The sequence below is a fragment of the Neopsephotus bourkii genome, unplaced genomic scaffold (assembly GCF_033783945.1).
Source record: "Neopsephotus bourkii isolate Nb327-2 ecotype Australia unplaced genomic scaffold, CSIRO-AGI_Nbou_v1 NB_234, whole genome shotgun sequence".
Classification (NCBI taxonomy): Eukaryota; Metazoa; Chordata; class Aves; order Psittaciformes; family Psittacidae; genus Neopsephotus; species Neopsephotus bourkii.
Window position 1 is genome coordinate 16983774 of NW_026900744.1, and position 27613 is coordinate 17011386.

General features: G+C 47.8%; 2 protein-coding genes across 6 annotated transcripts in view; one reads left to right on the forward strand and one right to left on the reverse strand.

Annotated features, from left to right (window-relative positions):
* ABL2 (ABL proto-oncogene 2, non-receptor tyrosine kinase) overlaps nucleotides 1–13167 on the forward strand; it is a 45995-nt gene extending 32828 nt beyond the window's left edge. For all 3 annotated transcript variants that reach the window (XM_061345641.1, XM_061345642.1, XM_061345643.1), the window contains exons 3-11: nucleotides 636–931; nucleotides 1561–1833; nucleotides 2619–2703; nucleotides 4342–4519; nucleotides 5136–5320; nucleotides 5597–5749; nucleotides 7278–7367; nucleotides 8619–8792; nucleotides 9444–13167. In XM_061345641.1, the coding sequence (XP_061201625.1) occupies nucleotides 636–931; nucleotides 1561–1833; nucleotides 2619–2703; nucleotides 4342–4519; nucleotides 5136–5320; nucleotides 5597–5749; nucleotides 7278–7367; nucleotides 8619–8792; nucleotides 9444–11137 (3128 nt within the window). In that variant the 3' untranslated portion in view covers nucleotides 11138–13167. The remainder of the gene's footprint in view (nucleotides 1–635; nucleotides 932–1560; nucleotides 1834–2618; nucleotides 2704–4341; nucleotides 4520–5135; nucleotides 5321–5596; nucleotides 5750–7277; nucleotides 7368–8618; nucleotides 8793–9443) is intronic.
* On the reverse strand, nucleotides 837–23884 carry TOR3A (torsin family 3 member A). 3 transcript variants are annotated; one of them, XR_009724220.1, is made up of 8 exons: nucleotides 23532–23884; nucleotides 23053–23166; nucleotides 22076–22341; nucleotides 21265–21440; nucleotides 18975–19099; nucleotides 18192–18449; nucleotides 8121–8263; nucleotides 837–951 (listed from the first exon to the last, which is right to left on the reverse strand). XR_009724220.1 is itself a non-coding variant. In XM_061345671.1 (7 exons), the coding sequence occupies exons 1-6, from the start codon at nucleotides 23812–23814 to the stop codon at nucleotides 18199–18201; spliced, it is 1215 nt and encodes a 404-aa protein (XP_061201655.1). In that variant the 5' UTR covers nucleotides 23815–23884; the 3' UTR covers nucleotides 16012–16636; nucleotides 18192–18198. The 3 variants fall into 3 exon arrangements, 2 of the variants coding, with proteins under 2 accessions (XP_061201655.1, XP_061201654.1); XM_061345671.1 differs by lacking the exons at nucleotides 837–951; nucleotides 8121–8263 and adding an exon at nucleotides 16012–16636; XM_061345670.1 differs by lacking the exons at nucleotides 837–951; nucleotides 8121–8263 and having other exon boundaries at nucleotides 17748–18449.
* Between the last annotated feature and the right edge of the window lie 3729 nt (nucleotides 23885–27613).

Here is a 27613-nt window from a genome sequence, read left to right on the forward strand (position 1 = left end):
TAGATGGTCTCTCTCTCACTTGTGTTGGAGAGACACCTGCTGGACAGTTCTCCTAGTGCAGATACAGGTTTGTGTAACACTGCAGAACAGTCTTAATCCAGCTGCAGTTGTCCCTGTTCGTCTCCCCAGATCACTGACCCTTCGAGACACTTGGTTTAGGGAGGGGCAGAGGAAAACCATTACATTCTTAATGGTAACAGAATTCAGCACTTTGAACTGGGGCAAAATCAATAATTAAGAATTGCACAGAGATTTTCTGTTTCTGCTCAGTACAAATATGAGAATATGACCTGCTGCAGAACAGTTTTAAATCCCATGCCATTTAAGGCTTCAAGAAGGAGACATACCTCTTCCCTCCAAGAAAAATAGTCTTTCTAGTCTAAAAAACTGGACTACAGGGAGCTCTCGTTCATCACTCACACTGCAGTAAATTAGGGAACGGTATCCTGGGTGTTCTGCTTGAAACTTTACTTCATAAATACTTTATATACAGCAGTTTATTTGTAAGATAGATGCTGTGGTTTTTTTATTGCTAACTACAAATCCAGGCTTAGTCAGCTGATGGTGAGTTTCTCCCTTAATGAGACCCAATAGATTACACTGTGCTTATTTTCCATTTTTCTTTCTGGTCATAGGTGAGAAATTGCGAGTCCTGGGTTACAACCAGAATGGTGAATGGAGTGAGGTACGTTCGAAGAATGGGCAGGGCTGGGTACCAAGCAACTACATCACACCAGTGAACAGCCTGGAAAAGCATTCATGGTACCATGGGCCAGTGTCACGCAGTGCAGCGGAGTATCTGTTGAGCAGTCTCATCAATGGCAGCTTCCTGGTTCGTGAAAGCGAGAGCAGCCCAGGGCAGCTGTCCATCTCGCTCAGGTACGAAGGACGTGTTTACCACTACAGGATCAATACCACCTCAGATGGAAAGGTAAGGATCTCTGGACAATGCTGTGGGGAGAGAAAATAAAAATATAATTAATAGGTGGTGCAGAATCTCAAATTGAAGACTGTTATGGGAGGGCTGTGTGTGGGATAAAACGGTTCCGCTGCTTGGTACACATGTTCTTTTGGTATACGTGTTCTTTAGTAACTCACCAAACACCACTTCAGAACAAGTACAGACAGTACTTCTCCTGACTGAAGGTAGCTAGAGAGCAGACCAGCTGTGGTTTGATATTGTGGTATCTTTCCATTGGTTCACTTAGAACAAGAAGAGCTTTGGTAACTCAGCATTTTTAACCTTGATCAAATAGCAGTATGTTATTTTGGAAGACACAGAAACAGGCTTTATGCTTCACTACAGGAATTCCACTTTCTAGTCCTATAAAGCACAAGGCACGAGACATCTCTGCTCTCAGGTGATGGCTTACCTGCCTTCTGTAGGTAAAAACCTCACAGATTAATAATTCATTTGCCCAACAAAATGAGAACAAATACTTTAAAATCTGGGTCTCTGAGTTTTATTTTTATTTTAAACATGTTAGAATTTTTTTTGCTATACTGGTTTTCCAGTGTTACTGAGAACTTTCATTTAAATAGATTCCTGGTTCTTAACAGGTATATGTGACAGCAGAGAGCCGTTTCAGCACTCTAGCAGAGCTGGTGCACCATCACTCAACAGTAGCAGATGGACTGGTGACAACTTTGCATTACCCGGCACCCAAGTGCAATAAGCCCACTGTCTATGGAGTGTCCCCCATCCATGACAAGTGGGAGATGGAGCGAACCGATATCACCATGAAGCACAAACTTGGGGGAGGGCAGTATGGTGAGGTGTACGTGGGTGTCTGGAAGAAATACAATCTCACAGTTGCTGTGAAAACATTAAAGGTGAGATTTCAGATTGTAATGTTCTGTTCATTTATGATAAGGGTAAGGAAATCGTAATGTTCTCAGATGTTACCACTTAATTGTATGAATATCAGAAAATGGAGTGTGCTGATCTGCAGAATACCAATGCTTGAGAGTAGCTTTGCAGAGCAAGGTTAGCTCATCAAACTTGCACCAGTGCATGTGTCTTAGAAACAATTTTGAATTTTGGCCCAGCAAGCATGTGCAGGAACTGCACGTCTGTACAGCTGGTTTCCATGTCCACTTCCCTTGCCTCAGAACAGCTGTGGAAGCTTTAAGGAATCAAAAGTGTTGGAAATACGTTCTACAACTTTTCCTCTACTCCTGGAAAAATTAGTCTTCTTCATTTATGTATCTTGTCAAACTCTTCTGTTTGTTTCAATATGAGCAGCTACAGTTCTGTGTGCTCCCTAAGTAAAGGAGCTTTCAAGCTTAATTTTTGTAGCTAGGCAGGGGAACTAAGTGATCCTGAGAGTCTTTCTCTTACCAGCCATAACTGGTTTGGTAGCCACAATAGCTACCAAACAAGAAAGCCTAGCACTTTCTGGGTATTGCAGATCTATCACTTGACCATGCTGCAGGACAGACCAGGCAGCTTTTCAGGGCTATTACATTTTATCTTTTTTTTTCTTTTCAGTTAAAAGCCAAAGCAGCAGAATGGAGACAGGGATGCCATCACTTTTATTCAGCTAGGATACATGGTATTAAGCAGACCTTGTTCACGGAGATGTTTTTTTCCTTCTTTTGCCTCTCTGTTCATGTAGGAAGATACCATGGAAGTGGAAGAGTTCTTGAAAGAAGCTGCTGTGATGAAGGAGATCAAGCACCCAAATCTAGTGCAGTTGTTAGGTTAGTGAAAGACCTTGTTCTTTCTGTTCTTACTTGAGTTTCCACCAGAATGAAATCTGTCTTGTTTAAAAGCAGGGGCAGATTTTCTGTAATTATATAACTTTAAATCAGGTCATGTTATGGGTGGTGTTCTGACAGCTTACTCCTTTAGGTAGTAGTGAAGCTGAGAGACACCAATATTAAATAAAACATCAAATATAGTCGCTTACATTAGTAGACATAAAGGTTTGCAATATCAGCCTCCTGTTAGTTTGTATTCTTGGCCTTAGACATGTTCCAGGGGTTAAATCAGCTTTACAGAATTATTTTATGATTTACTTTTCTGATAGAACAGAACAAAACTATAAGAAAATTAAAAGCGAAAGAAACGGTTTTACTGGAAGCACAACACATACTGTTCATGCTTTTCAAATCGGAGACATTTCTAGAAAAAGCTGCACTAAATAGAGCAAACTTGTCCATAGTTAAGCAGAAAACAACCAGATTGCTGCTGCTGTAAGGGTCCCTGTGTATCACCAAATAAGTACATGAGATCAGGGCACTGGAGATGCAATGCAAGTAAGATCAAACAGTACATGACTAGAAGAAATCTGCAGGCTTTACAGCTTGGCTTGGCCCTGTTTATTTCAGTGGCAGATGCATGATATGATGATCACTATTAAATAGTCTGCATAGATGTTAATTCTACATGTACAAAGATTTTTAAGGAGACACTCTAAACTTTTTTCTTAGAGTTTAGTTGCCTCTGGACTTTCACTGCTTTCAGGAGCAAAGCTGTCAAGCCTAGCCTAGGATGAAAGGAGAAATGTGAAGAATGTTAAGGCTTTTAATAATGGCAGCTATTCTGTACCCATTTAAAAAATGGGCACAGATGAGGTTTCTGCCCAGCCCTGTCTGGTTCCAGGAGTGGAGACAGAAAAACTTCTCAGCAGAGATGCGTTTTTCCTCTTTCTGATGCACAGCATAGTTGTCTTTCACTCCTGTATGTGTGTAATGGTAGGAAGAGGCACACAGCAGTGCTGCAGTGGGAGTTCACAGAGATTTCATATCAGTATCCTGTTGCCCTCCTCCTCCATTAATACATACTTCATACATAATTGCAATAACTGCAGGAAGTAGTCATCCAAAGAATGTGTGAGAATGCTGCTTTAGAAGCAGGTCCCACCTTGCTGATCACTTACCCAGTTAGCACACATAGGACTGCTTCACATTACCCTGTAGTGACACTTCAGTCTCAGAATCTTGCCAGTTGATGGGTATTTACTTCCAGTTGGCCACGCTTTAGCTTCGTGGAGGGAGAGAGGGGAAGGAAAGCAAATCACACGTTTAAAATAATTCGTGTTTCGTTCATTCAGGAACCTTCCAGAAACAGAACTACTCCTTCATGTATATTGTATAGGAATAGTAGTGCTTTGATAGACATGTTTCTCTATGTCTGTAAAGTGGAGAGACATATAAATAGGCAGAAGCACTAAATTTTAAGTCGGACTGCATTAATTTGGGTCTTGCAGACGGAAATCTTCACTTTTCAGAGAAACATCAGCACAAAATGTGACAATGAATATTAAATCAGGAACAGTGGTAAGCTAGGGAAGAAAGGGAAGCTTTACTCACATGCTCTTTCCTCCTCACTGCTAGGTGTATGTACCCTGGAGCCACCCTTTTACATTGTGACAGAATACATGCCATATGGGAACCTGCTAGACTACTTACGGGAGTGCAACCGGGAGGAAGTGAGTGCTGTCGTGCTACTCTACATGGCTACTCAGATCTCTTCTGCTATGGAGTACCTGGAGAAGAAGAATTTCATTCACAGGTGGGTAAACTCACATTGAGCTGGTGGAGTTTCAGATTGCAGTGATGAACAGGCCACCAACATGGTGGCCCAGGGATTTGTCTTTTGGGGAAAGATTATTCCAAAGTTAGGTTTCACACTGGCTTACCTATTGGCTGTTTTGGTTTCAATACAGTCTTTCAGTACTTTCTCCCCATGACTTTCATAGCAGACTTAAAATCTTGTGCCTGACAGCTATGAAAGTTGGTGTTGTCCTATTCTGATGAACCCCCTATATGCAAGACATTGTCAACCCCAAGTCTTGTTTTAATCCAGACAGATAAAGCCATGCCGTAAAGTTGTTACTGGTGTGGGCTGAGCTGCTGATCTCATCCTGTTCTCAGGAAACATAAACTTCTCATTACTGGAAATTTATTAGAATTTAAAGAATGAGTCCCAGTCCTGACTTACTGCTTCTAAGAAAAAGTCCACTCAGTTTCTGACACTGTTGAGAGCAAGATTCACATTGCCTTTACCTGCTATATAAAGAGAGTGCTTCATAATTCAGAAGAGAGGGACAGGCTATGCAGACACAAAACTGTATTCAAAAGCCCTGCTCTTGCTTCAGTAGAGGACTATGCTTTTTCCCTTTGTACAGGGATCTGGCAGCACGGAATTGTTTAGTTGGAGAAAATCACGTTGTGAAGGTGGCTGACTTTGGCTTAAGTCGACTTATGACTGGAGATACCTACACAGCTCACGCTGGAGCCAAGTTCCCAATCAAATGGACGGCTCCTGAGAGCCTGGCCTATAACACCTTTTCAATCAAGTCAGATGTGTGGGGTAAGAAAACTCCAGTCTTCTTTTCTCTTTCATTTTGTTTCTGTTTACCAGCCTAGACAGTAACTTGCTTTCTGGCCTGGACAGAAGTTTGGGGAGGAGACAGTCACACACCAGCCCACAATAACATTTTTAGCATATAATGTTTTCACCTAGACTGGCCTGAAATAATGCGCAAGAATAATGTTGCCTCAAGCTGCAGTAAAGGCCACAATGTAATGAGCAGCACAAGAGAAGGACAGACTTATGACCAGGAATTCTGTTTTCTTCCTTTTGCAGCTTTTGGGGTGCTGTTATGGGAGATTGCTACCTATGGGATGTCACCATACCCAGGCATTGACCTCTCTCAGGTGTATGATCTGCTGGAAAAGGGCTATCGGATGGAACAACCAGAGGGGTGTCCTCCAAAGGTCTATGAACTGATGAGGGCATGTGAGTAGCTTCTTCCAGTTTGGAGGAGAAAACCTGGGAGAGGTGGGAGAAATCTGTAGGTAACTCTGAAGTCCTTTCTTCTTTTGTGCCATTTTGTTAGCTAACGCGGAAAAGGGCCCGTCACCTGAGAGATACCTGGTTACTGATACAAAATGAGTGTGGTCTCTAGGGAACAAGAATTCACTCCCAAAAACTGTCATTTCTGAGTACAGCTAAATACCATTTTGTGGCACATTGTACTGGTATTTTATCAGTAGGACTTTTACTATGGAATCACTAAATTGGAAGGAAATTTAGTTCTCTGCAAACACAGCACCTGTGCAGGAGACACGTAGTTGACAGAGTTGCACAAAACACATCCTCCAAGCACACCATGAAGAGTTCCCTAATGCACCATAAGAGATGGAAAAGGTACTAACTAATACAAGATGGAAAAAATACAGTTTGGTACAGAAAGAGAGCAACAGAGTTTAACAGCATTGCCAGTCTCCTTCAGTCCTGCAAGAGCGGGACTCCTTGAGTCCCACAGGAGACTATATTGGGCAAAAGGCTGAAGAGCTTAGGGAGCAAACCAGGCCATGCTGTTGAATCAGGTAAGCAGCTCTGAACAGATACACCCTGTCAGTGTGACCTGGGAAAAGACTCCTTGGTGCTAACTCAGGCAACCTCTGTGGCCTTCAGTGTACAGGACAGACAAAACAGGGTAGAAGAGGCCATTCTACAGCCTGTCTTCAGGGATGCCTGATCCCCCCCCAGCGTGTCAGAGAAAGTCAGGGTGAACAAGGAAGTTGGGTAATGATGAAGGATATTGCTTTAAAAAACTTTCAGGAAGCTGACAAAACCCCAAAAGCAGGTAATTCTTATGATACCAATGCAATGCACAATGAGCGGAATGACAGTAACTTCCCAGACCCTATAGTGGTATGAACAGATAGTCAGCTGCTTCCAGAATATATTCCCCTTGTGCAGATTTCTAACTACAGAAATTACACTTTTCATCATGATACCCTTGTATAATTTTTCAGGATCCATCTCAAATCAATGCACTCTCTTCCTCTTCCACCCACAGGATATATACATTCTCCTTTTGGAAGGCTCTGCCTGAATTTCAGTATAAAGAGCATGTGAGCAGAATGTGCCTGGAGCGTTGCACACACAGTTATCTGTGACTAGGGTAGATGTGCATTCAGTCCAGACAGCCAGGGTAGCAGACATGGAATTCACTTTTGCCCCAAAAATTTAGAAAAGAGGGGTATGGAGACTCCCAAAATCAGTGGAGTTGGCAGAGAGCTGGGATTTTTAATATTGGTTCCTTCCTCTCGAGATTTGGTTAGTTAGGATATGGTAGGGTGACTGACTGCTGCTGTGAATTAATTTCTGTGAATGACTCTAAAGCCTGTTTAATTGTAGGAGATCAGAGTCTGACTACAGTTGAGAAAGCTTGTGTATTTTCTTTCTCCTTGCACAGAATAAAATATCTCCTACCTGTTTCAGACACTGAGGCTTACTCTGCTTTCTCACACTGCAGGCTGGAAGTGGAACCCACCAGACCGACCTTCCTTTGCTGAGACCCACCAGGCTTTTGAAACCATGTTCCACGACTCGAGCATCTCAGAGGGTGAGAGCCCCTGTTGCTTTATTTCTGCAACAGTAGTGGAAGTTTCCTTCCAGAGTGCTATGCTTATGGATAGGCCCTTAAGGCTCATCTGCTAGCAGTGGAGGTTGTGGTGAAGCTTCATCCTTTAGTTGATTTCTTCACCATAAGTAGGTAAATAAGTTCTCTTACATGCTGAACAAATACTGAACAACCTTTAGACATACAGCAGTGCAGGGGACAGTATAGTTTCATTTTAACACTAAAATGCTGAAGAGTTTATTTAAAAAATACTGTATCCTTTATTAGAGGAAGCTTCTTGTTTCCCAAACTGAAGGACTGGGAATAGTGAGTTATGTTGAGAGAGAGAGATATATGCCTGTCACAGTCCTTTGCTGACTGTAGCAATTAGGTCATGAAATACTCTTCTACTAGCCTTAATTTTTTAAGTTTGCCTTAATCCCTGGATTTTCTACGTAGCTACTTATAGGAGCGAATCTGTACAATTCAACTCTCCAATATAATCCATAGGAGTTAGTTAAATACTGGTGAGACGTCATACTGGGCAGCAAACAAGCAGAAGTGTCTGAGCATCTTCTAAATTTTTAAATTAAATACGAAGCTGATCTATCCACTTCCCTACCACAGAAAAAACACACCAGATCGAATTCTACCAGGGTGAATCTATATCAGGCCCATCAAGTGGCCACAAATACCAACTTTGGTATGGCCAGGAGGTTGTGGGGGATTTTTTTGGTGTTTTTTTCAATCACATACCTTGTGTTGATGCTGGGAAGCAAATGTGCAGTCTTCATTTCTAATGGGGAGGTGGAGGGCTTTTCTTAAAGCAGAGCAGCTTAGATCCAGATCCACAGAGGACACATCTTTTGGGGGATCCCAGGAGCATCAACATGAAGCACCTTAATTGAAAACAGAGGCAGTGCTGACTTTAGCTGTTGAGCAACCCTTAACCCAGCAAAAAAGTAGATTCATACTAGGCCTTTTGCACAGATCCTACCATTGTTTTGTTTTCCTGAATTCATAAAGATGTTACTGAGTGTGAAAATATTGTGAAAAACAAACATCTTACCCTGCATACCTCTAGACTTGAGCAAAAACTAAATCCATGAACTAGGTATTTCTCAGTCATTTATATCTTCTTGCCAGCCTGGGTTTGCAGTAAAGACACAGATTATTTTTTTTTTGCTCTTCCTCTGCAGTCTCTGTTTCAACTATTCCCTTATTGTTTGGTTTGGTTTTTGTTTTTCCTTTCAGAGGTAGCAGAGGAGCTTGGAAGAACAGCCTCCTCCTCATCCATAGTTCCTTACTTGCCCCGGTTGCCCATGCTTCCCTCCAAGACTAGAACACTGAAGAAACAGGCAGAGAACAAGGAGAACATTGAGGGAACACAGGATACTGTGGAGCACTCAGCTTCCAGTTCAGCACCAGGTATGGGCACTGGGACAGTGCCAGTGAGGCCATGCGTTCTGGGATAAACTTGCTGTTGGTATCGGTGCCAGAGAAACAGAAGAAAACAACAGAAAAAAGCCCAACACAATAGGGCAAGGAGCTTTGTACTGCTATGTCATCAGGGCTGTCAACCGTCTCGTCAGCCCAGTTATTCACTAGCAAATGGAAAACACTACAGCTTGTTCAATGTTCTTTTAGTAAATCCCACTGTATTTCTTTAGAATTTAGTTTTGCTGCTTCTTTTTAAATGACAGCTTCAAAACTAAGGTTGACAATGCAGCAACAGATTTTGTTTTATACTTGCAATATTTGGGGAAGGAGAAGAAACAACAGGAAGGGAATAAGAAACTGGGAGAAAAGAGCAACTCCGTCTTTTCCTGACCTTTCTCCTAAGTGGCTTTCTCAGTTTAGACAGGAGACAATGCATGCATGCAGAAGTGGGATAAAAGTAAAAAAAATCACACCACCCTTGCACAAAAATAAAAATGTTAATTTCCTCTCAACCTGTCTCTAAGCAGAACCTGCAGAATCTGGGCAGTTGAATATGCCAGGCCCATAAAGCACACTGCAGGATAGGGAGGTGAAAATGGGAATTGATTTTGCAGATTCACGCTTGTTTCTTCTGTCTAGGTTTTATCAGAAGCACACAGCCAACAAGTGGGTCTCCTGCACTGCCTCGCAAGCAGAGGGACAAGTCACCCAGCAGCCTATTGGAGGATGCCAAAGAGACCACTTTCACCAGGGACAGAAAAGGTGGCTTCTTCAGCTCCTTTATGAAGAAGAGGAATGCTCCCACACCTCCCAAACGCAGCAGTTCCTTCCGGGAGATGGAGAATCAGCCACATAAGAAATATGAGCTGACTGGTAACTTTTCATCTGTTGCTTCCTTGCAGCATGTGGATGGGTTCTCTTTTGCTCCCACGCAGCAGGACGCAAGCCTAGCACCACCTAAGTGCTACGGTGGGGGCTTTGTGCAGAGGACCTTCTACAACGACGATGGCACTGGTACCAGCAGTGGTGGGGGCGTAAGCACTGGTGGTGGGTGGTCGGGCATCACTGGTTTCTTTACACCACGCTTGATTAAAAAGACACTGGGTTTACGAGCAGGAAAACCCACTGGCAATGAAGAACCTTCAAAACCTTTTCCAAGGTCAAACTCTACATCTTCCATGTCCTCAGGGCTTCCAGAGCAGGATAGGATGGCAATGACCCTTCCCAGAAATTCCCAGAGATCAAAACTCCAGCTGGAACGGACAGTGTCCACCTCCTCTCAGCCTGATGAGAGCATGGGGAGGGGCAATGACCTGCTTCCCAAAAGGTTTGAAGAAGGCCCTGCTTTGACCAGAGAGAGACCAAAAGCAAAACTGTTGCCGAGGGGTGCCACAGCACTCCCTTTCCGAAACCCTTCTGCATTGGAAGACAAGGAGGGTCCAGGGCTAGCAGCAGCTCCTAAGGGCAAGGAAAAAAACAGTGGCCCACGGCAAGGGGCCCTTGAGGATAGCGAGAAACCAGGGTGGTCATCTCCAGTAAAGGCTGCAGCAATACTTCCAACCACTCATAACCACAAAGTGCCAGTCCTAATCTCACCCACTCTAAAACACACTCCAGCAGATGTGCAGCTCATTGGCACAGACTCTCAGGGTAATAAATTTAAGCTCTTATCTGAGCATCAGGTCACTTCTTCTGGCGACAGGGACCGTCCCAGACGGGTAAAACCAAAGTGTGCTCCACCTCCACCACCAGTGATGAGGCTCCTACAACAGCCAGCTGCCTGCTCAGATGCAGCAGAAGAGCTGAGCAATGTGGCGGGAGCGCAGCACGGACTGGAATCAAGTGAAGGGAGTAAGAAGGCAGCAGCAGCAGCACCTATTGGTGGAAAATCTGGGAGGCCTGTGGTGCCTCCGCCTCAAGTGCCTCTGTCATCGTCTTCCACCTCCCCAGTGAAACTGGCCAATGGCACGGCTGGCGCAAAAGTAGCGCTGAGAAAGACCAAACAGGCAGCTGAGAAAATCTCCGCAGACAAAATCAGCAAGGAAGCACTGCTGGAGTGCGCGGATCTTCTCTCGAGTGCCATCGCTGAGCCAACGCCAAACAGCCAGCTGGTGGACACAGGGCACCAGCTGTTGGATTACTGCTCAGGCTACGTGGACTGCATCCCGCATACGCGCAACAAATTCGCCTTCCGGGAAGCCGTGAGCAAACTGGAACTCAGCCTGCAGGAGCTGCAGGTTTCTTCAGCAGCTGCTAGCGTCCCTGGGGCAAACCCCGTCCTTAATAACTTATTGTCATGTGTCCAAGAAATCAGCGATGTGGTGCAAAGGTAGCTACTGTCAATCTGGGTAAGAAAAATACACATGGGGAGGGGGGGACTTTTTTTCTGTACTGATGCTTTCAAAAGGAAAGACTGATACTTGAGTATGTGAAGTACCTCAGATCACTGAGTTCTCCTCACGTTTACAGGTTCATCTCAAAGAATGGGGATGGAGAGGGTAGATTAAAGCTGTAAGGGGCAAAACATCATGCGTTTGTCCCTACCTAGTCAGGCTGATCTGCTTGGTATGGCAAGGGAAGGAAGCTCCTTGCTTCTCTCTTGGAGAGGCAGGAGTGTCGATGGCAGGTTCTAGCTCTGGAAAGGACGCATTGATGTGCGATAGCTGGAGTACTGGAGTGGCTGCAGACCACTTGGATGTACAGATCCTCCCCTATCTGTGCCAAAGTGTGCTTTGGTCTCCTGACACGGCAAAGTAAAGGCACTGGGGCTCTGTTGGTACCAAGTGCCAAGCAGTCTGAGCTGGAGTAGCCGTCAAGAGGGAAGTTATGTGCAGTTGGGAGAAAGGTCTAATGCACTGACAGTATTCAGAGCTGCTGGAGGTGGATGCACTAGCCCAGATGGCTTACTTCCACAGCACTGTTGCTGCTGTAATGAGAACTGCAAAATTAGTTAATATATTAAACTATCCCTTTTCCTTCCTGTCCACCTCATCCACTACATGTTCTCATCGGCGTTGTATCAGAAGCATCAGGGATACTGGGCAGACTTACCACTGGAATAACCCCTTCCCCACAACACAGCCTTGACTCAGTTGATACTTACTTCTAGTGGTCTCGCACCAGTGCTGCTTGATGGTCATTTGTGAGTAGTTTGGGGGTCTTGCACAACTTGCCAGTTATTGGGGTGGGTGGTTTTTGTTTGGTTTGTTTTTTTTTAAGCTCTAGGTTGTTTCTATCTTGTTACCAGGTTGACTCCCCCGTTCAGTTTCATCACCTTGAGGACCCATAGTAGGTAAGGCAGAGCTTCTGCCACCCCTAGCTGTTCTCCACATTCCTTTAGTGGTCACAGTGCTGCGGAGCCAGCTGGAGAGCCAGGAAGTACAGCCTGGCCTGCCCATTACACACCTTCACTCTGCTCCAGGGTTCTCTGGATCTGTCCCTTATCTTGGCCTAATGCTTCATACTGAGGGCTTCCTGAGATTTGTTGTAGTGCTTCCTGGTCTTGCAGGCTTCCAGCTTCCTGGCATATGAAGGTGACTGTGTATGGCAGTGCAGAGGAGAATCACAGCCATCTTTTTTATTTCTCCTGTACTTTAAAGGCTAGATCAGAATCTTATGCTGTGGCAAAGGAAACACGCACATAAACTGCACACTCTCCTGCTTGAGATGCAACAACAAGCGTTATGGCTTTGCCTTGGCGTGCTCCCACTGGGTTATGGTTTCTGATGTCTGATGCCTACTAGCAATGAATGCAGTTGTGTGGTTGAAGTTGGCTTCCTTGGTCCTAGTGCTAGTTGTAGACTGTTGTGGCATCAAAAAGCTGGTCTTCTGCCTATACGCACGACTCCCTGAGATGTAAATGTACTGGCAGGTAAGAAGACCTCAACTAATTTGATTTGTGAGAAATGGAAAACAGGCCTGATAAGCTGGCTCCAAATACACATTACCCTGCATGCTGCTGCTCACTTCACACTATCGGTGATGATAGAGGATCTCGCTTGCTTTGCACCTTAAATCTTTTCTTTTTTGCTAAAATGCTTTTTTAACTTGTTTTTAAAGTGTGACTGTGCTGCTTGTAGTTTGAGCATTTAGAGTTGAGCTGGGGCACAGGTGTGAATTTACAAGATGGGCACTTCCATTTCTGTCTAGGATCATTGCCCTGTTGGTGCTTGAAAGTAGGCTGGGCTGCCTCGGTGAGCGTCCCTGTTTTTTCCATGGAGCATAGCAAGACAGAGGCCTGAACAGTCTTTAGAAATGATGTCTGAGAATCCTCATTTTATCACTGGTCTGTGGTAAAAGAAGTTGTGTCACAAGACATGAATGCACCTCGGTGAACCAGTGTGTGGGGCAAAAAAGACCACGTGAGCTTTCACTCAAGTGAAATGGTGAGGAGAGAAGGAAAAGACAACTCCTCCACCCCAGCTGATGTTAAGGCATTAAGTAACTGAACATCTCAGTTTTACTCCAGTGAGCTGGTACCTAAGTGGAGACGAATCCAAGTACAGCGTGGGTTACTCATCCTGACACAGTCAGTACCAAGCCTACCCAACAAAACCTTCTGTCTAGTTCTGCAGTGGGACCTTTAGTAGGTTGGGGAGGGCTGCACCAAGGCCTTTCATAGCAATGCTCACCTGTAAGGCAGAGTACCAAACCATTATCATGTAGACTTTACTGAGGGCTTTTGTGGTTTACCTTATCTCTTTCAGTCATCTTTACTGAAGGTGTGCATTGCTGCACACCAAACTAACTGTCTTTGGAAAGGTGACCTGCAAAGGGAAGGCAGCTTGTGATATTGCTTCGCATGGCCTTTCAAACAATCAAGAGGATTTAACAGGTATGGGAGCTTTCTTCGGGGCAGAAGGGCAAGTCTTGTTTGCCCTGGCAGACAATCGCGTGGTTTCATCATTGTACTACTACTCAGCCTAGGACGAACAGATTGAAACTGAAGTGATTCTCAGGGGAAAGGTATTTTAACCAGAACATTTTAAGGCTGTTAGTCCAGTTCTGATTAGTATTTTGAATGAAACTTTTGGGTTTTTTTCCCTGAATGACAGTCTTCCTCCAGCAAAAATGACAGGATAGGAAACAATTCCTGGAATGTCTAGCTTCTACAACCACCCTCTGTCAGCCCTTTCTGAAGAAACTAACTGTGCCCCAAGGAAGGACTGTTCCCCTCCACTGGTCATCCCCACTTCCTTTCAGATGGCACCCGGTTTCTTCTCCCCCACAGCAGAGGTGATGGGCAGTGGCACTGGGCAGTAACACAGCTAAAGCAGCCTCTTTTACAGTCACAGAGCAGCTGAGGCTGTAAGGGACCCCTGCCCAGGCCCCTGCTCCAGCAGGAGCCACCTGCCCAGGACCACATCCTGACAGCTTTTGAGTATCTCCAAGGATGGAGACTCCACAACCTCTGTGTGTCACAGAGCCCATTCAGTTCTGATCCCTCCTGTGGTGGAAAAACCCCGCTGTTCTTACCTGTTGTCTTACATCAGGTGGCTAGATGGTGGCAGAGCTAGTGCTTCCTTGACACTAGAGTTATTTCCCCTAAATAGGAGGCTGTAGAATTGCTGCTGTTTCTGTTGCCTACCAGTGTTTTATTCCCAAACTGGAATTTCCCCCCTGCCCTCTGGCAGGATAGCAGCAGGATGGTATCTGGAAAGCTGGTTCTGCTGTAAATTATTGTTCAGTTTTTCTTCCTTCCACAGCCACTCACCTAAAATTGTTAAAGTTCCATCTCCTTTTTGCTAGGTTTGGCTTTTGGCCTTAAAGGTCTCTACAGTGGCAGCTTCTCTGCTGGTTTCAGCCTTGTACAGTACGTTCAAAGTAACGTAGGTATGGTGAAGCTCCGGTATTTGTGCCAGTGTAGAGCAGTTCTTGCTCTACTGGTCAGGGTAGGGGACATGGCATAAACTCCTGCTGTTTCCTTTCCTCACCACTGTCAGAAGGCCTTGTGGGGTAAGGATGTTATTGCACCAGGGCTCTCTCTCACTTGCACTAGAACAGGCTAGAGTTTTAAGTAGTCTTCTCTGCAACAGGGGATGGCAGCATGTAGGGCCTGGTAAACGCCAAGCACAAAGCATGCGCTCACATGAGTGAGTTGACGTGGGGCACTTTCTCTTTGTAGCTACTGTGGGGAATTGGCCAACTCACAGGTGCAATTCTCCTTTCTTCCTGCACTGTACACCCTTTTTAACCCCAGAAGCGGTGCACTTGGCTGTCTGACTGACAGCAACACTTCAGTATAATCATTGTCTTTAGTGTGGACAGAGGTGAAGCTGAATTAAGAGTCTGGGTCTTGGGACTGCATCAAATTTAGCCACTGGGAAAAGAGAATTGAATGGAGCATTGCTGCTGATGCAGAACACAGTGGGAGAGAGGAAGGCTGCCTGTTCCTGTCCTCCTCATACTGGACATCTCTCCTGAGCACCACTGGCCTTGTCAGTGAGACAGTCATACGTGTGTTGACATCCCATCAGGTGTGCTTATGCAAGAGTTTTATGGCACACTGCTCTCTGTGGGCAGCGGGAACTAAACCCCACAGCATGGTACAGCAGCTGCACCAGAACTGCTGCAGTAACAGAGCAGCCCTCCTTGAAAGGCAGTGGGCACAAGAGCAGGCAGGATGGGCTATGCTGTGCAGTCATAGCATAGGGAAATCTAGACCTTGAAGCCTGTTCCATTTATCTAAGGCTTTCCCCGCAACTGAGGCACTCTGCATAGTGCCTGTGGGTGCTCTTGGGCACCAGCAGCTGTGACAAGCACTAATGAATCCAGAAGACTGTTTCTGCAAACAGAACAGGCTGCTATGTTCTCTTGTAAAACACTGAGCCCTACTCCTAATCAGTGGCTGGCAGGAGAACCCAAGGGTCTTGACTACAGCATGCTTGGAAGCCTGCTGCTTCAACACGAGTGGCACCATCTGGCTCAGGTAGGCACTGGGGTTGTGCTCTCTCTCCTTGCCTGTAGTGTAGAACAAACCTTCAGCCTGTTCCCTGGTGGCAGAAAGTAAGAGGTTATGGGACACCTGACTTACTGACAATATCTACACATGATAAGAAATGTCTGTACCAAAGGAGGTCATTCTTCAACTGTGTCTGTTGTGCATGGGAGGTAGAGCCCAGCGGGCTCCCCACACTGTTTGCATCAGTAGTGAACTCATTGAGGGCAGGAATGGGTTAAAATGAAACACATTGATCACCGATCACTACAGTGTTGTCAACTGTTTTTTGTTTTTATTGTTATTGTAATATATTTTGGTTGTTTTTCTAATTTAATTCTCTCACTATCGTCTGACTGTGAACTGCGAACAGTGTTAAACTTGATGTAAATAAGGCTCTTTGAAGGGCCTCTTTGCCTGTTGTTCCACGAAGTTTTGCCAATTTGCATTTTGTTTTAAATAAAGGTTGCAATATTTTATTGGCAAAAAAACATGTTTTTCCTAAGGAATATTTGAAGCTGCTCAGTACTAACCTGAAGTTTGTTGGTTTGGGTAGAAAAGATAGTTTAATTCTACGAGATCACAGAGAAAAGCAGTAGCTTTATTTATGCCTGTAAAATCAAGCTTAGTGTTGCCATGGAGTGGTCAGAGGAGAGTGGTCTCACTGCTGGGTACATAATTGCTTACCTCTGAAACATCCCTGCGTGACCTTGCAGAGTGCAGGGCCTTGTGTGGTCAAGTGTGAGAGTTGCCCCCATTAGCAATACCACCAGTAATGGAGTAAGAACTGCTCAACATGCCAGCTTCATGCCAGCCCTGCCCTGGTGGAACAGCTGCCCGAGAGATTTCCCCTCCAAGCAGCACCAGCCTAACCTGAACAGCGGAAGATTCTTTTCTATTAAATTAAAAAACAAAATAATCCTAGGCGACCCTAGCTTATACAGCCTTCCAAGCAACTAACTCACCTAACAACTTCCTCAACTTTTGGCCCGTTATAAAACACAAACTGAGTTGTGTCCTTCTGTGGGGCTGTGTCCTCCCTTCCCCACTGCCTCTGCCTCTGATGTTTCCAGGCTGAAGCTTTAGGCTTGACACTTGTGATTAAGAGATTGACCATAAATCAGGTCTCAGAAAAGCCTGGTAACAGTGCATGCTGGCACGGGCCCTAAGGTCCAGTCCAGAGACAACAGGTAAGTTTAACTTACAGGTGGCTCATCTTACTGCCTTGGACTATGAAGCCTCATTAGGTAACAGAGCCAGCGTGCCCAGAGGTACACACGAACTCAAAGTCTGCAGGACTAGTAAGTGTGTCTGGTCAATCTTTTCCCAGAGGTCGTGCTGCTCATCACTGGCACTGCAGGAAAGTTCAAAGCTTAAAACAGACCAAAGGTCTGCACGCGGGGTGTCCAGGGCGCTAAGCCCTGTCCTTGGCGTGTGCCGTTTCACCTCATCACCCAGCACAGCTCTGTTGGAAGGGAATTTGGACCTAGAGGTCACAGTGATTCTCATAAGACTGTTGAAATTTTTTGGTCCTGCTGCAACATACTTATCACCTGGCAAGTACCCAGACAGCAAACAGGCCCTTAGTGCAGTAATGCTGATACCAGCCAAAAAAACACAGATGCAACATACTGAAAGACCCACAAGCTTGCTGCATCCCTCAAAACCCAAATTCAGCTGCAGCCCATTCCTTCAGCCACCATCCTCATCAACCGCCCTTTGCCCTTGAAAAGGGAATTAGTCTCCCCTTTTGCATTTTGCAGGGAGGCAAAAAAGTCTCTTCACCAAATTGCTTAGAAAAAGAACTTCATCAGAATGTTACCTCATCCCCATGGCTGCTTCCATACAACAGAAGACTCCAGTGAGAGGGGGACACTCCAAAGGGAGAGATCTGACATCTCCAGAGATAACTGTCATTTTCTCAATGCAAGGGCCTCCCTGAACAAACCATGAGCAGCAGAAACCTTTTGACTGCAGGAGAGCAACAGAGAAAAATACTCAAGCAAAACAGTTCCGTGCAATCTTGTAAAGTGAGAGAGAAAACTGGAGACAGGGTGAGGACGTGGCTTCTGCTGCACAGTCCCAACAGGACCAGTCTTTCCAAGATCTGCCTTCATCACGTAGTAACAAACCAAGTACTTGGACATCCCCACTCCCATTAAGCATAGCATCTGTCAACACAACCACATCACTGCTTCAGGCTACAGCCTGCTAAAAGAAGGGACTTAAACACTGGACAGACTTGAGATGCAGCCAAGTGCAGGCTGTCCTGGTGCCCCAGGAGTAAGGCTGGGCAGGGGGCGCTTCCTTCCCTGCAAACAGCCCTCTGAGTAACGGAGTTAAGCGCGTGTCCCCGTGCGAGGGCATGGCTGGGTAACCTGCCTGCCTGACCTTGTGCAAGAGAGCAGCTCTAGAGTGCAGAACCACCTTCGCCACTGGTGTAGTCCCACCTGGGGTTCAGGGAAGGAAGTAATTGATGCGCTGGGATACAGATTTGCAGCCCTGTGCAGAGAAAAGCTTCTCCTCTTTGGGCACGAACACCATCATCCTGGCCACCTCATCGAGGGCTGCCTCTGTGTATGGAAGTCCCCTGGCCAGGAAAGCATCCCGCGCGCAGAGCTTCACGTGGTGGTACTCCAGGGGCAGGAATGGCACGAAGAAATCAATGAGGTTCTCTTTGAGGAGGTGGCTGTGGGCATAACCATTCTCTGTAGCAAAACAAGAGAAACAAACTTCAGAAGCTTCACCTGGGAGCTGTCGTCTCTCTGCAGGGTCAGGCTTGTCTCTTTGCAGGGGCCTGTCCGGGCTCATCCATATGTTTTGGGAGACGAGACACCCACTCGTAAAGAGCTGTTCAGCACTTGGTCTGAACAGAGAAAGACATTACGGCTTGCCCATCTCAGGCCAAAAGAAGCCTGAATCCCTAGAGAAACCTTGGTATTCCTGTACAGTGTTAGGCTGCCATTCACAACACAACCATTTTCAGGGCTGAAGTAGGTAAGAAGCACACACAGCTCTTTCCCCATGTGCCTCATGGGTGGGGCTGTGGTCATGTGGATGAGGGAAGGGGCTCATACAGCAAATAAACCTGGGGTGGGGTGCTGGAAATAATGCACGCACACTTGTGCAGTGCAAGGGGATGGGACTGTGTAAGCAAGGCCCCAAGGCAGTGCAGAGGGGCAGGTTTGCAGGCAGCCTACCCACAGCATCCCACAGGCGAGCCCGGCTCTTACCTGCAGGCTCCTGCAGCTCCAGCCGCAGCCGCTGCTCCAGGAGCTCCATGGAGATCTCCTCCCGTGCCCGGCCAGCTCGCCAGAAGTCCAGGGCTACCTCATTGATGGTGTTGCCGCCGAGATTGCTGTGGACACAGGAGGGAAGTCATTCAACCATGCCCCCCCCCCAAGATGAACTGCTGAGAGCTGCCAACAGCCTCACCTGCAGACAGGCCTCAGCAGTTCTCTCAGCAATGAAGGCTTTGCTGTGTAGGATCAGCATCTGAAATACTAGCACATGGAGGAGCCAAGTTTCTTCCCAAATTGCCCCTTTCTATAGGCATCTGTACAGCTATCTTCCATCCTGCCAGCTCACAGCCTGGGGCAACTGCTTTCTCTCCCAGGGTGGGACCAGAAGCCAGTAGAATCCTCCATCTCTGTCAGTCCTGTCCTGGCTGTGATGCCATTGACCTCGCAGATAACACTTGGCTGCACACCAAGCCCTCAACAAGCCACCATTGAAAGCCCAAGTTAGAAGGCAGAGCACGTGGTGGGAGCCTCACTGGAAGGGAAAGTCCAGGGCAGGGATTCAAATGACAACCCAGGACTTGGCAAAGCACCCCTTGCGTGAGGGACAAAGCAGTTCCCATGTGAGGACTACTTTGCACATGCACTGGTGGCAGCTCCATGGTGGGGAGTGAGGTCCTGACACCCACTGAGGTTCCCAGAGCAGTCCCTCACCCCTGGAAAGCAGAGCAGGGGCAGGCAGCTCCCCGAGTGCTGGTGAGAGGTTTGCAACAGCTCAGACAACAGCCCCAGCATGCCACCACCAGTAAGCTGGCAATACTGGAACCAGCTGACTGCAGAACTGGTATAGGTGGGAGGCAGATAGGCACTGGGACAGATCCTGCACCAGTCTTTTCTCTCATGTCAGAAGCTCTGGACCCACTCCCCAAATGGAGGGGAGGCAACATTAAAAATCCACCACTGTTTCCCACCCCTCTGCTGCCTTGTTAGGGGGGGAAGACAGCTTATACTGATGCTACTCCCACATCCCATGAGAGAAGCACAGCCTCTTTTGACTTAGGACAGGCAGCCAATCCTCCCTTATCCCCCAAACCTGGCCAAAGCTGCAGGACCAGGCCAGTGTCCAAAGGAGCTCTGGGGCAGAGCCAACCCTCCTACAAGAGGTCTGTGTCACACTGCCACCGGGTGTGATGAAACCTCCCCAGGATCACACACTGCTGCTTGCTGTGCACAGCACCCTGCTCCGCTCCGCTTGGTGGCACAAGGGGGCTGATGTGAACCCCTGGCCTGCATGGCTTGCCAAGTAGGACACAAGGTCAGCTGAGCACAGCCAGCACCACATCCACACTGCCCTGAGCAACAATCTGCCCCCTGCACCATGGCTCCTGCTGGGCGGCCCACACAGGAAGGCCTGAAATACAGAACAGTCAGTTCTACAAGCACTGGGCACATATACAGGTCCTCCCTGGGCAGAGAAACTTCCTGGGAACCACCAAAGCTGGAGATAAGAACATTTGCTTGGATAGTGGGAGATGGAAAGCAAATGCTCTGTCCACCTCTAGCCTGGGGGAATGTCTCTTGCCAAGGCCAAGCTAAAGGCTGGCTGTAACTCCTCAACTGAAGGGGGCCCAAGATACTTGTCTCTCCTGGCATTTCCCGCTGCCTAATTCAGGCACATGCCCTCCTCACATCCCAGTTTTGAGATGTCCCACTTCTCCCTCGTGAAGCATCCCACCTAGGCTTGGGGCAGGGACAGCACTGGGCTGCGCACATGCCAAAGTCCTGTCTCCCTCTGGATGGGTAAGGGACCAACTAAACCACAGGATGAACTGATGCCACATCAGTCCTCACAGCACAGCAGACCGATGGCACAGCCTGTGGCCTGCAGCCACAGCCACACAGTGGGAACTCCCAACTAACAGGGCCACATTGCACAAGAACTTCCCATCAAGATCTGCTTTGCTCCCTGAGTATGTGATCTCCCTGCTGAGCTGTGCAGGGTGACACCGTGCTAGCTCTGACTCTCACTGGTTCCTTGTCTCAAAGCCTAGACACAGGATTAGGTGTCCCAGCTAAGCCAGACCTTAGCTCCTCCTGCAAATGCCCCTGAAAATACTCAAGGAGGATGCCCAGCATCAGTAAGCAAAATTAACCATGGAGGCAACTGCCTTTTTCTAGACATTTTTTCCCCTCTCCTGCAGCCTGAGCCCCTCATATCAGACACCTCAGGGGATAAACTCCATCCCTTTGATCCTTCCCATCCCTCTGGGGGCCCAAAAATCACCTGAGGAACAGGAAGATGGATCTCCTGTAATCCACCTTGCTCTTGTTGTCATAGTGAGCCATGAAGGGCTTGATGGCATCCAGAAGGCTGAAATGAAGTTTCTCTGCCTCGTCGAAGATGAACAGGGGCTGCTTGCAGCGCTGCACAGTCTCACTGATATGATTCCTCAGCTGAGCCTGCAGAGCAGCAGGGAGGAGCATGAGAAGCCCAGTAGCAGTCAGTGCCACTGGAGCACTATGCAGGGGCTAAGCCGCAATGTCATGGGTTAACCCCGGCTGGCAGCCACTTGCTTATTCCCTCCCATCCAGCCAGCCAGGGCAAAGAATAGGAAGAGCAAAAGAGAAAAAGTGAGTCAAGATAGTTTAGTAAGTGAAGGAAAGAGAAAGAAGAAAGAAAGAAATCAAAGCAAGTGATGCAAAGGCATCCACTCACACCTACCACAAACAGACTGATGCCCAGCCAGTCTTTGGGCACTGGCTTCCTACCCCAAAACCTCCTCTGTTCAGTTTTTATTGCTGAGCACCACAGTAAATAGCATGGAACATCCCTTTGGTCAGTTGGGGTCAGCTGTCTGGCATGACCCCTCCCAACTCCTTGTGCACTCCCAAACAACTGACTGTGGGGTCCAGACTGGGAGGAGAAGGCTTTGAGGCTGTGCAAGCACTGCTCACTGGTGTGTTATCAACACTGTTTCACTCATAAATCCAAAACACAGCTCCATTATGGGCTGCTGTGAAGAAAATTAACTCCATCCTGGCCAGACCCAATACACTGAGCCATCCCACAGCAGCACAGTGTTGTTGGTTCTCACCTTGTATGAATCCACATACATGTGATGGGGGAAGTGCAAGAGCGAGATGAACAGCCTGACACACTCGCTCTTCAGCCCATCCCGGTACAGGTGACTGGCCATCATCCGAGCCACAAAGTTCTTGCCTGTGCCAGACCAACCATGGAAGGAGAGGACCAGAGCCTTCTCTGGCTGTGGGGTCTGTACGAACCCTTGCACTGCCTGGATGACCACTTCCTTGGCCAAGTGCTGCCCATGGAGCTGCCCATTGAGGTCTGCTGCTAGCCCTGCAGGAAAGAGAGAGCAAAAGCTCAGCCTGAAATTGCAGGCCCAGGTGCTGCTGCAAGTGGGAATAAGAGGAGAAAATGTGGCAGGGCATGAGGCGCACCCAGCCCTGCTGGTGGGGCTGCCTGAGAGGAGGCTGAAGTGGTGTTATACCCCCAGGGTCAGTGAGACAGGCTGCCACACCCCTGCCTGCATCAGTCACTGACCACAGAAAGATGCAGATATTCCACTGACTCCTTTTTTCCTTCAGGAAGCAGAGGAGATATTTGACACTTGCAGGGAGCACTTGAATCCAAAGAGCTCCCAGCAGAGGTTATGGATACCAGAAGTCTAAGTACCAGCAAAATGCAATGACACCAGTGCAGGCTTTACATGCAGGTCTCTGGGTACCTTCCTGACCTGGGGTTGGATCCCACTGTGCATGCCTGAGAGCTACCAGATGAAGGCAGGGCTCATGGCAAACTGGAGCAGATAATGCTGTACAGTAAGGAACAAACTCTCTTGCAGTCTCAGAACTACAAATGAATAATGGGAACCAGGATTTAGCTCAACCCCTGCTCAGAAATGCCCTTTACTCACCTCACAGCCCTTGACAAAATACACTGGGGTTTTTTGCTTTTTAAAGAAAACCCACAATCAATCAACAAGAGACGAGGGAGAGGCAGCAGAGACAAGCACTGCTTGGGCTCCCCCACATCCAGCGCAGCACCTACCTGTGATATTGTTGACTACCCTGCAGTCTCCTGTCTGGCAGCACTCGCTGAAGCGGCAGTACCAGGCCGAGAGGATCTCCAGGTAATCCTGTCCCACCAGAGGCAGGCCCCAGCCTGGAAAGGGCAGCGGTCTGAGCAGAGGTGTTCCAGCCAGTGTCTTTTCTGGGTTAGGTGTGGACGCTCAGCTGAGCCCGGCTAAGGGCAGCCCTCCCCCCGGGTGCGGGGGCTTAGACACTGCCCACCAGCAGCACAGCTGGGCACAGGGGAACAAGGGGCAGCAGCTGGCTCGGGTGGGCAGTGAGACACAGCAGGGGAAGGCATGACACGTCTGTGGCAACCCAAGGGCGTGCTCAGGGAGGTGCCAGGGTAGTGAGCGACCGTTGGGAAAGGCAGCGTCCACAGGAGCGGGGGGAAGCAAGGTGATGGACCTTGCTGTTTCTGGGGTATGGGAGAGGGAGAGAAAGGAGGAAGGCGCTTACCTGGGCTGGGACTGGACACTTCCTCCTCCTCTTCACAGCCCTCCGGCCACACTTTGCATGTCAGGTACTGCCAATACTGCTTGGAGAGAGCACCCACAGCTCCCAAATGCTTCTTGATGGCTTCGTACCTTGCCCTGCTCCACGGTTCCCCCTCTGCCATGGGGTCTTGCTCCTCTTCCCACGGCCACCGCGGCGTCCCTCGGCTGCCCAGGCCCCTCGAGCTCCCCAGCAGCAGCAGGCAGCAGGCCAGCCCCAGCAGAGGCGGGAGCCTGCCCTGGCCCATGGCGGTGGGTCGGGGGTCCCCCGCAGACTGCGAACAGCCCTGTCCCGGCTCTGCTGGGTGTCCGCAGGCTCCCTGCCTCCCTTAAACCGCCCGAGCCGTGATCTCACTTCCTGGCCGCCTGCGATTGGAGTCGCTGGAGAAGAGCGGTGGGTGCTGTCGCCGCCGCGCACGCATGGCCTCACGCCTGTCCCGTGGGTGGAGGCTCCACCGGCTCGGCACGGATCCTGCCTGCGCTACCCTGCAGAGCCAGCCCTGCTCCGGAAAGAAGGCGCCAGGCACCCCTCGGGTCTGTATTCCCGTCTGCTTCCCGGGTCCTGCCAGTCCCTGCTGGGAGGGGAGGCGAGGCGAGAGGCTTCTCTTCCAGCCGGGCTGGAGAGGTGCCTAAGGACGCTCCTGACACCACTGCCAGCCTCCACAGAGCTGCACCACCGCAGCCCTCCTCTGGCCTCCGAACCGCGGCACCAGCAAAAAATGCCTGGGGAAGGCAAATAATCTGGGTTTTTCAGGTCAGGGGCTCGGCTGAAGTTTTGCTGCCACAAATGCAAAAGGCACCAGCAGTTGTTGTTCATCAGCATCCTTGCCAAAGGACACGAAAATTACAGCCATAAACAAGGGAGCAGGAGGCAGTGGATGAGCCACACCAGCAACATAGGGAGCTGCACCACTGTGTCTGGGGTTGGTTTGCTGCCTTCTGTGCTGTGAGTTCAGTTTAGTGATTAGATCAAAGCTCCAAGACAAATGGTTTTGTTGCTGGCTCTGGGGCAGGCTTGCTGTGTGACACTGGATGCACGTCCTTCCTCATCAACCCCATCACCATCAACCCAACCTCATCAAAACTGCTGTTTACTTCTACATTGATGCATCTCCATCCACCAGTATATCTAAATACTAAGACGAGGTATGGTGGCCTCCGCTCACACCGCCAGGAAAAGGTATAATTCAGATCAGGACAGAACCACCATGAAATCGCGTATGAGAACTGAAGTACAACTCATCACCACCACTAAGCTCACCATCACCAATCCCTTCCCTCCAGAAAGCTGTAAACCCTCTCCTGGAGAGTGAAGCAGCACACACAGTCATTAGGGCTGGCTGCCTGTGCTTTGGCAGGAGATTCTAGGATCCCAGGCAAAGCCTGGCTTTTGTTAACAGGTATGCACACAAACTCAGCTGGGGGTAGGGGGTTTAACGTGGATAAGCTCCGTACAACTTGGATCTTACCTTAAGCTGTACCCACCACTGGCATACTGTAAGAGACTAACACCTGTACAAGTTACTGAGCATCAGGACAAGTCCACCCACAGCTTAAGCTATCTGAGATGAGGCCAAGATGCTTTGGACACGAGAAAGAATTTCAAGGGTCAGAAAAATAAAAATAAGAAGGATACCAAGTGCACCTGATCCAGCCTGATGATTCTCTTGTTGAGGTGGATGGGGACTGGGATCCAGCACCGCAAAGTCATGAAGTGGAGCATATCACCATCTACAGGTATCTATAAATATTACACATCGACCTTAAAGATACCAGTATTAACATTATTGCCCCCTCCAGCTTCAAAAATAGTGAGGCCAAAACCTTAGCAGCAGTTGCAATAACTTAAACATAACTAAAAACATGCACATTAAAAATATCAATTAAAAATCAAACTCACTATAGCCATAACAAATTATCAGCCTTTCTGCAAACTAGCTAATGCATCTGAACTGAAGCATTTCCTCAGGGAGGAAATCATCCCCATAGGTTGGAAAGGAAGCGGCAGGAGACTGGAAGAGGTCCTAGTGCACTACACTGAAAAGAACTTGCCCATACCCGACTTGGGAAGGATGGGATAGGAGGCACAGAAGGTACTGCCCTAGGAGAGTTTGTTGGGATTCTCTCTTTCCCCCTGCCCCCCTTTATTTTTTCTTCCTGTGCTGTAACATTCACTAGAGTATTTGCTAACCTTCAGCTAACAGTCTTGCAGGAGGAGGTACTGCAGGGCTCTGCATGGCCCCACTGATGATCACAGAATCATAGAATGGCTTGGGTTAGAAGGGACCTTAATGATACCTGGATGCAGAGCTTTTCACCTCGTAGCTGGTTGTTCCAAAGGAGTCCTGGTGAGCAGAAATCACCTCATTAAGAATCCACGATCTTAGGTCAAGTCAGGCCTTACAGCGCAGGGGTCCTCTCAAAACAGACTAAAACCAGCACCATAAAAATGTGATTATGCCTGCCTTATTTAGCACCCCTAATGCAACTCAGGACAAGCAAATACTCAGAAGGAACTGCGCAATCCAGGATTTTATACTACAGGCTGTATACCCTGGATGGGGAAATGCCATGCTTCCATCCTTTTAGGGTTTTTTAACTTTTCATACAGCAATTCCTTCTGCACATCCACAGATGAACTCTGAAAGAAGGCAGAAAGAAAAGTCTCTCTGTAGAGTGCAGTATTACACAGCTATGAATTAGATCGCTAAAAATAAGATCTGGAATAAAGGGTATAAAGGGGAATCCTTTGCCCTCCTACCTTTAGTTCTCCCCTTGAAGACCTGTCCCCAGCCTCTTAAAAATATTGAGACTCCACAAGATAAAAACAGAGCACCAGTCCCACACCAGGGATGTATTAACCAAGATCTTATTTTACTTTCTAATATTTAGAAACAATAAGAATTTGGAGGGGATTTGAAAGAAATTCTGGGAAAGTGCAGATTTTCAAGCCCCTTTGATTCTCCCATTGGCTCAAAGTTGTTTCTGTTCATTCTTCTGTAAAACTATTTTCATTACGTAATCAGAAACACATTACAATCTTCCAGTTACATGAATTCTCACCCTGTTACTAAGGCCAAGCACTCCAAAATTACATATCATCATGGCTTGACTTCGCGAACGAAGATTTGGGAAGGGCTTTACCCACGCTTACTACAGGCACGCTGATGACTAAGAAGGCCAATGTGGGATAGGCAAATCCGGCTACAAAAAGCACAGCAAAAGGTCTCCTTGGGTGGAACAGGTGGGGCGCGATTCTTCCTGCGTTGTCTTTTCTCCTCGAGACTAGTTCTTCGTGAGCACTCAAAGGAGTCAGTGGCATTATGTATGGTGTGCCTCCAAGTCTCCCGATTGGAGGCCAAGGTGGACCACTGATGGTAGTCAATATGGCCAAGGCTAAGGTATTGTTTCAGGGAGTCCTTGTATCTCTTCTTTGGGGCACCTCTCTTGCGGCTACCGGTGGCAAGTTCACCATAAAACACGATCTTGGGGAGGCGGTGATCCTTCATTCTAGAGACGTGCCCTGCCCAGCGCAGCTGCAATTTCAGCAATATGGCCTCGATGCTGGTGACCCCTGCCTGTTCGAGGACAGTGACATTAGACACATAGTCAGTCCAATGGATGTTTAGAATTGTACGGAGGCAGCGCTGATGAAAGCGTTCCAGGAGTCGCAGGTGATGACGGTAGATGACCCATGATTCAGACCCATATAAAAGAGTAGACAATACAATGGCTCTGTAGACACTGATCTTTGTACTTTTCTTCAGGTGTTTATTACACCAGACTCTTTTATGGAGTTTTCCAAAGGCTCTATATGCCTTTGCTATTCTGTTGTCTATCTCTTTGTCGATCGTGGCATCCGAGGAAATGATGCTTCCCAGATAGCTGAACTGCTGAACTGTCTTAAGCTCTGACTCGCCGATGGTAATATGGGGATGGCGATGATCTTCTTGGGGTGCAGGTTGGTAGAGGACTACTGTCTTATTCAAGCTGACTTCCAGCCCAAAAACCTCAGCCGCCTCCGCAAAGCAAGATGTTAAACGCTGC

Coding starts and splice junctions, on each gene's coding strand:
- TOR3A (XM_061345671.1), bottom strand. CDS start 23,814: ATGGGCCAGGGCAGGCTCCCGCCTCTGCTGGGGCTGGCCTGCTGCCTG. Junction 23,167..23,531: donor AGTGTCCAGTCCCAGCCCAG/GTAAGCGCCTTC, acceptor TGCCCTTTCCAG/GCTGGGGCCTGCCTCTGGTG. Junction 19,100..21,264: donor TCCATCTTCCTGTTCCTCAG/GTGATTTTTGGG, acceptor CTGTGTCCACAG/CAATCTCGGCGGCAACACCA.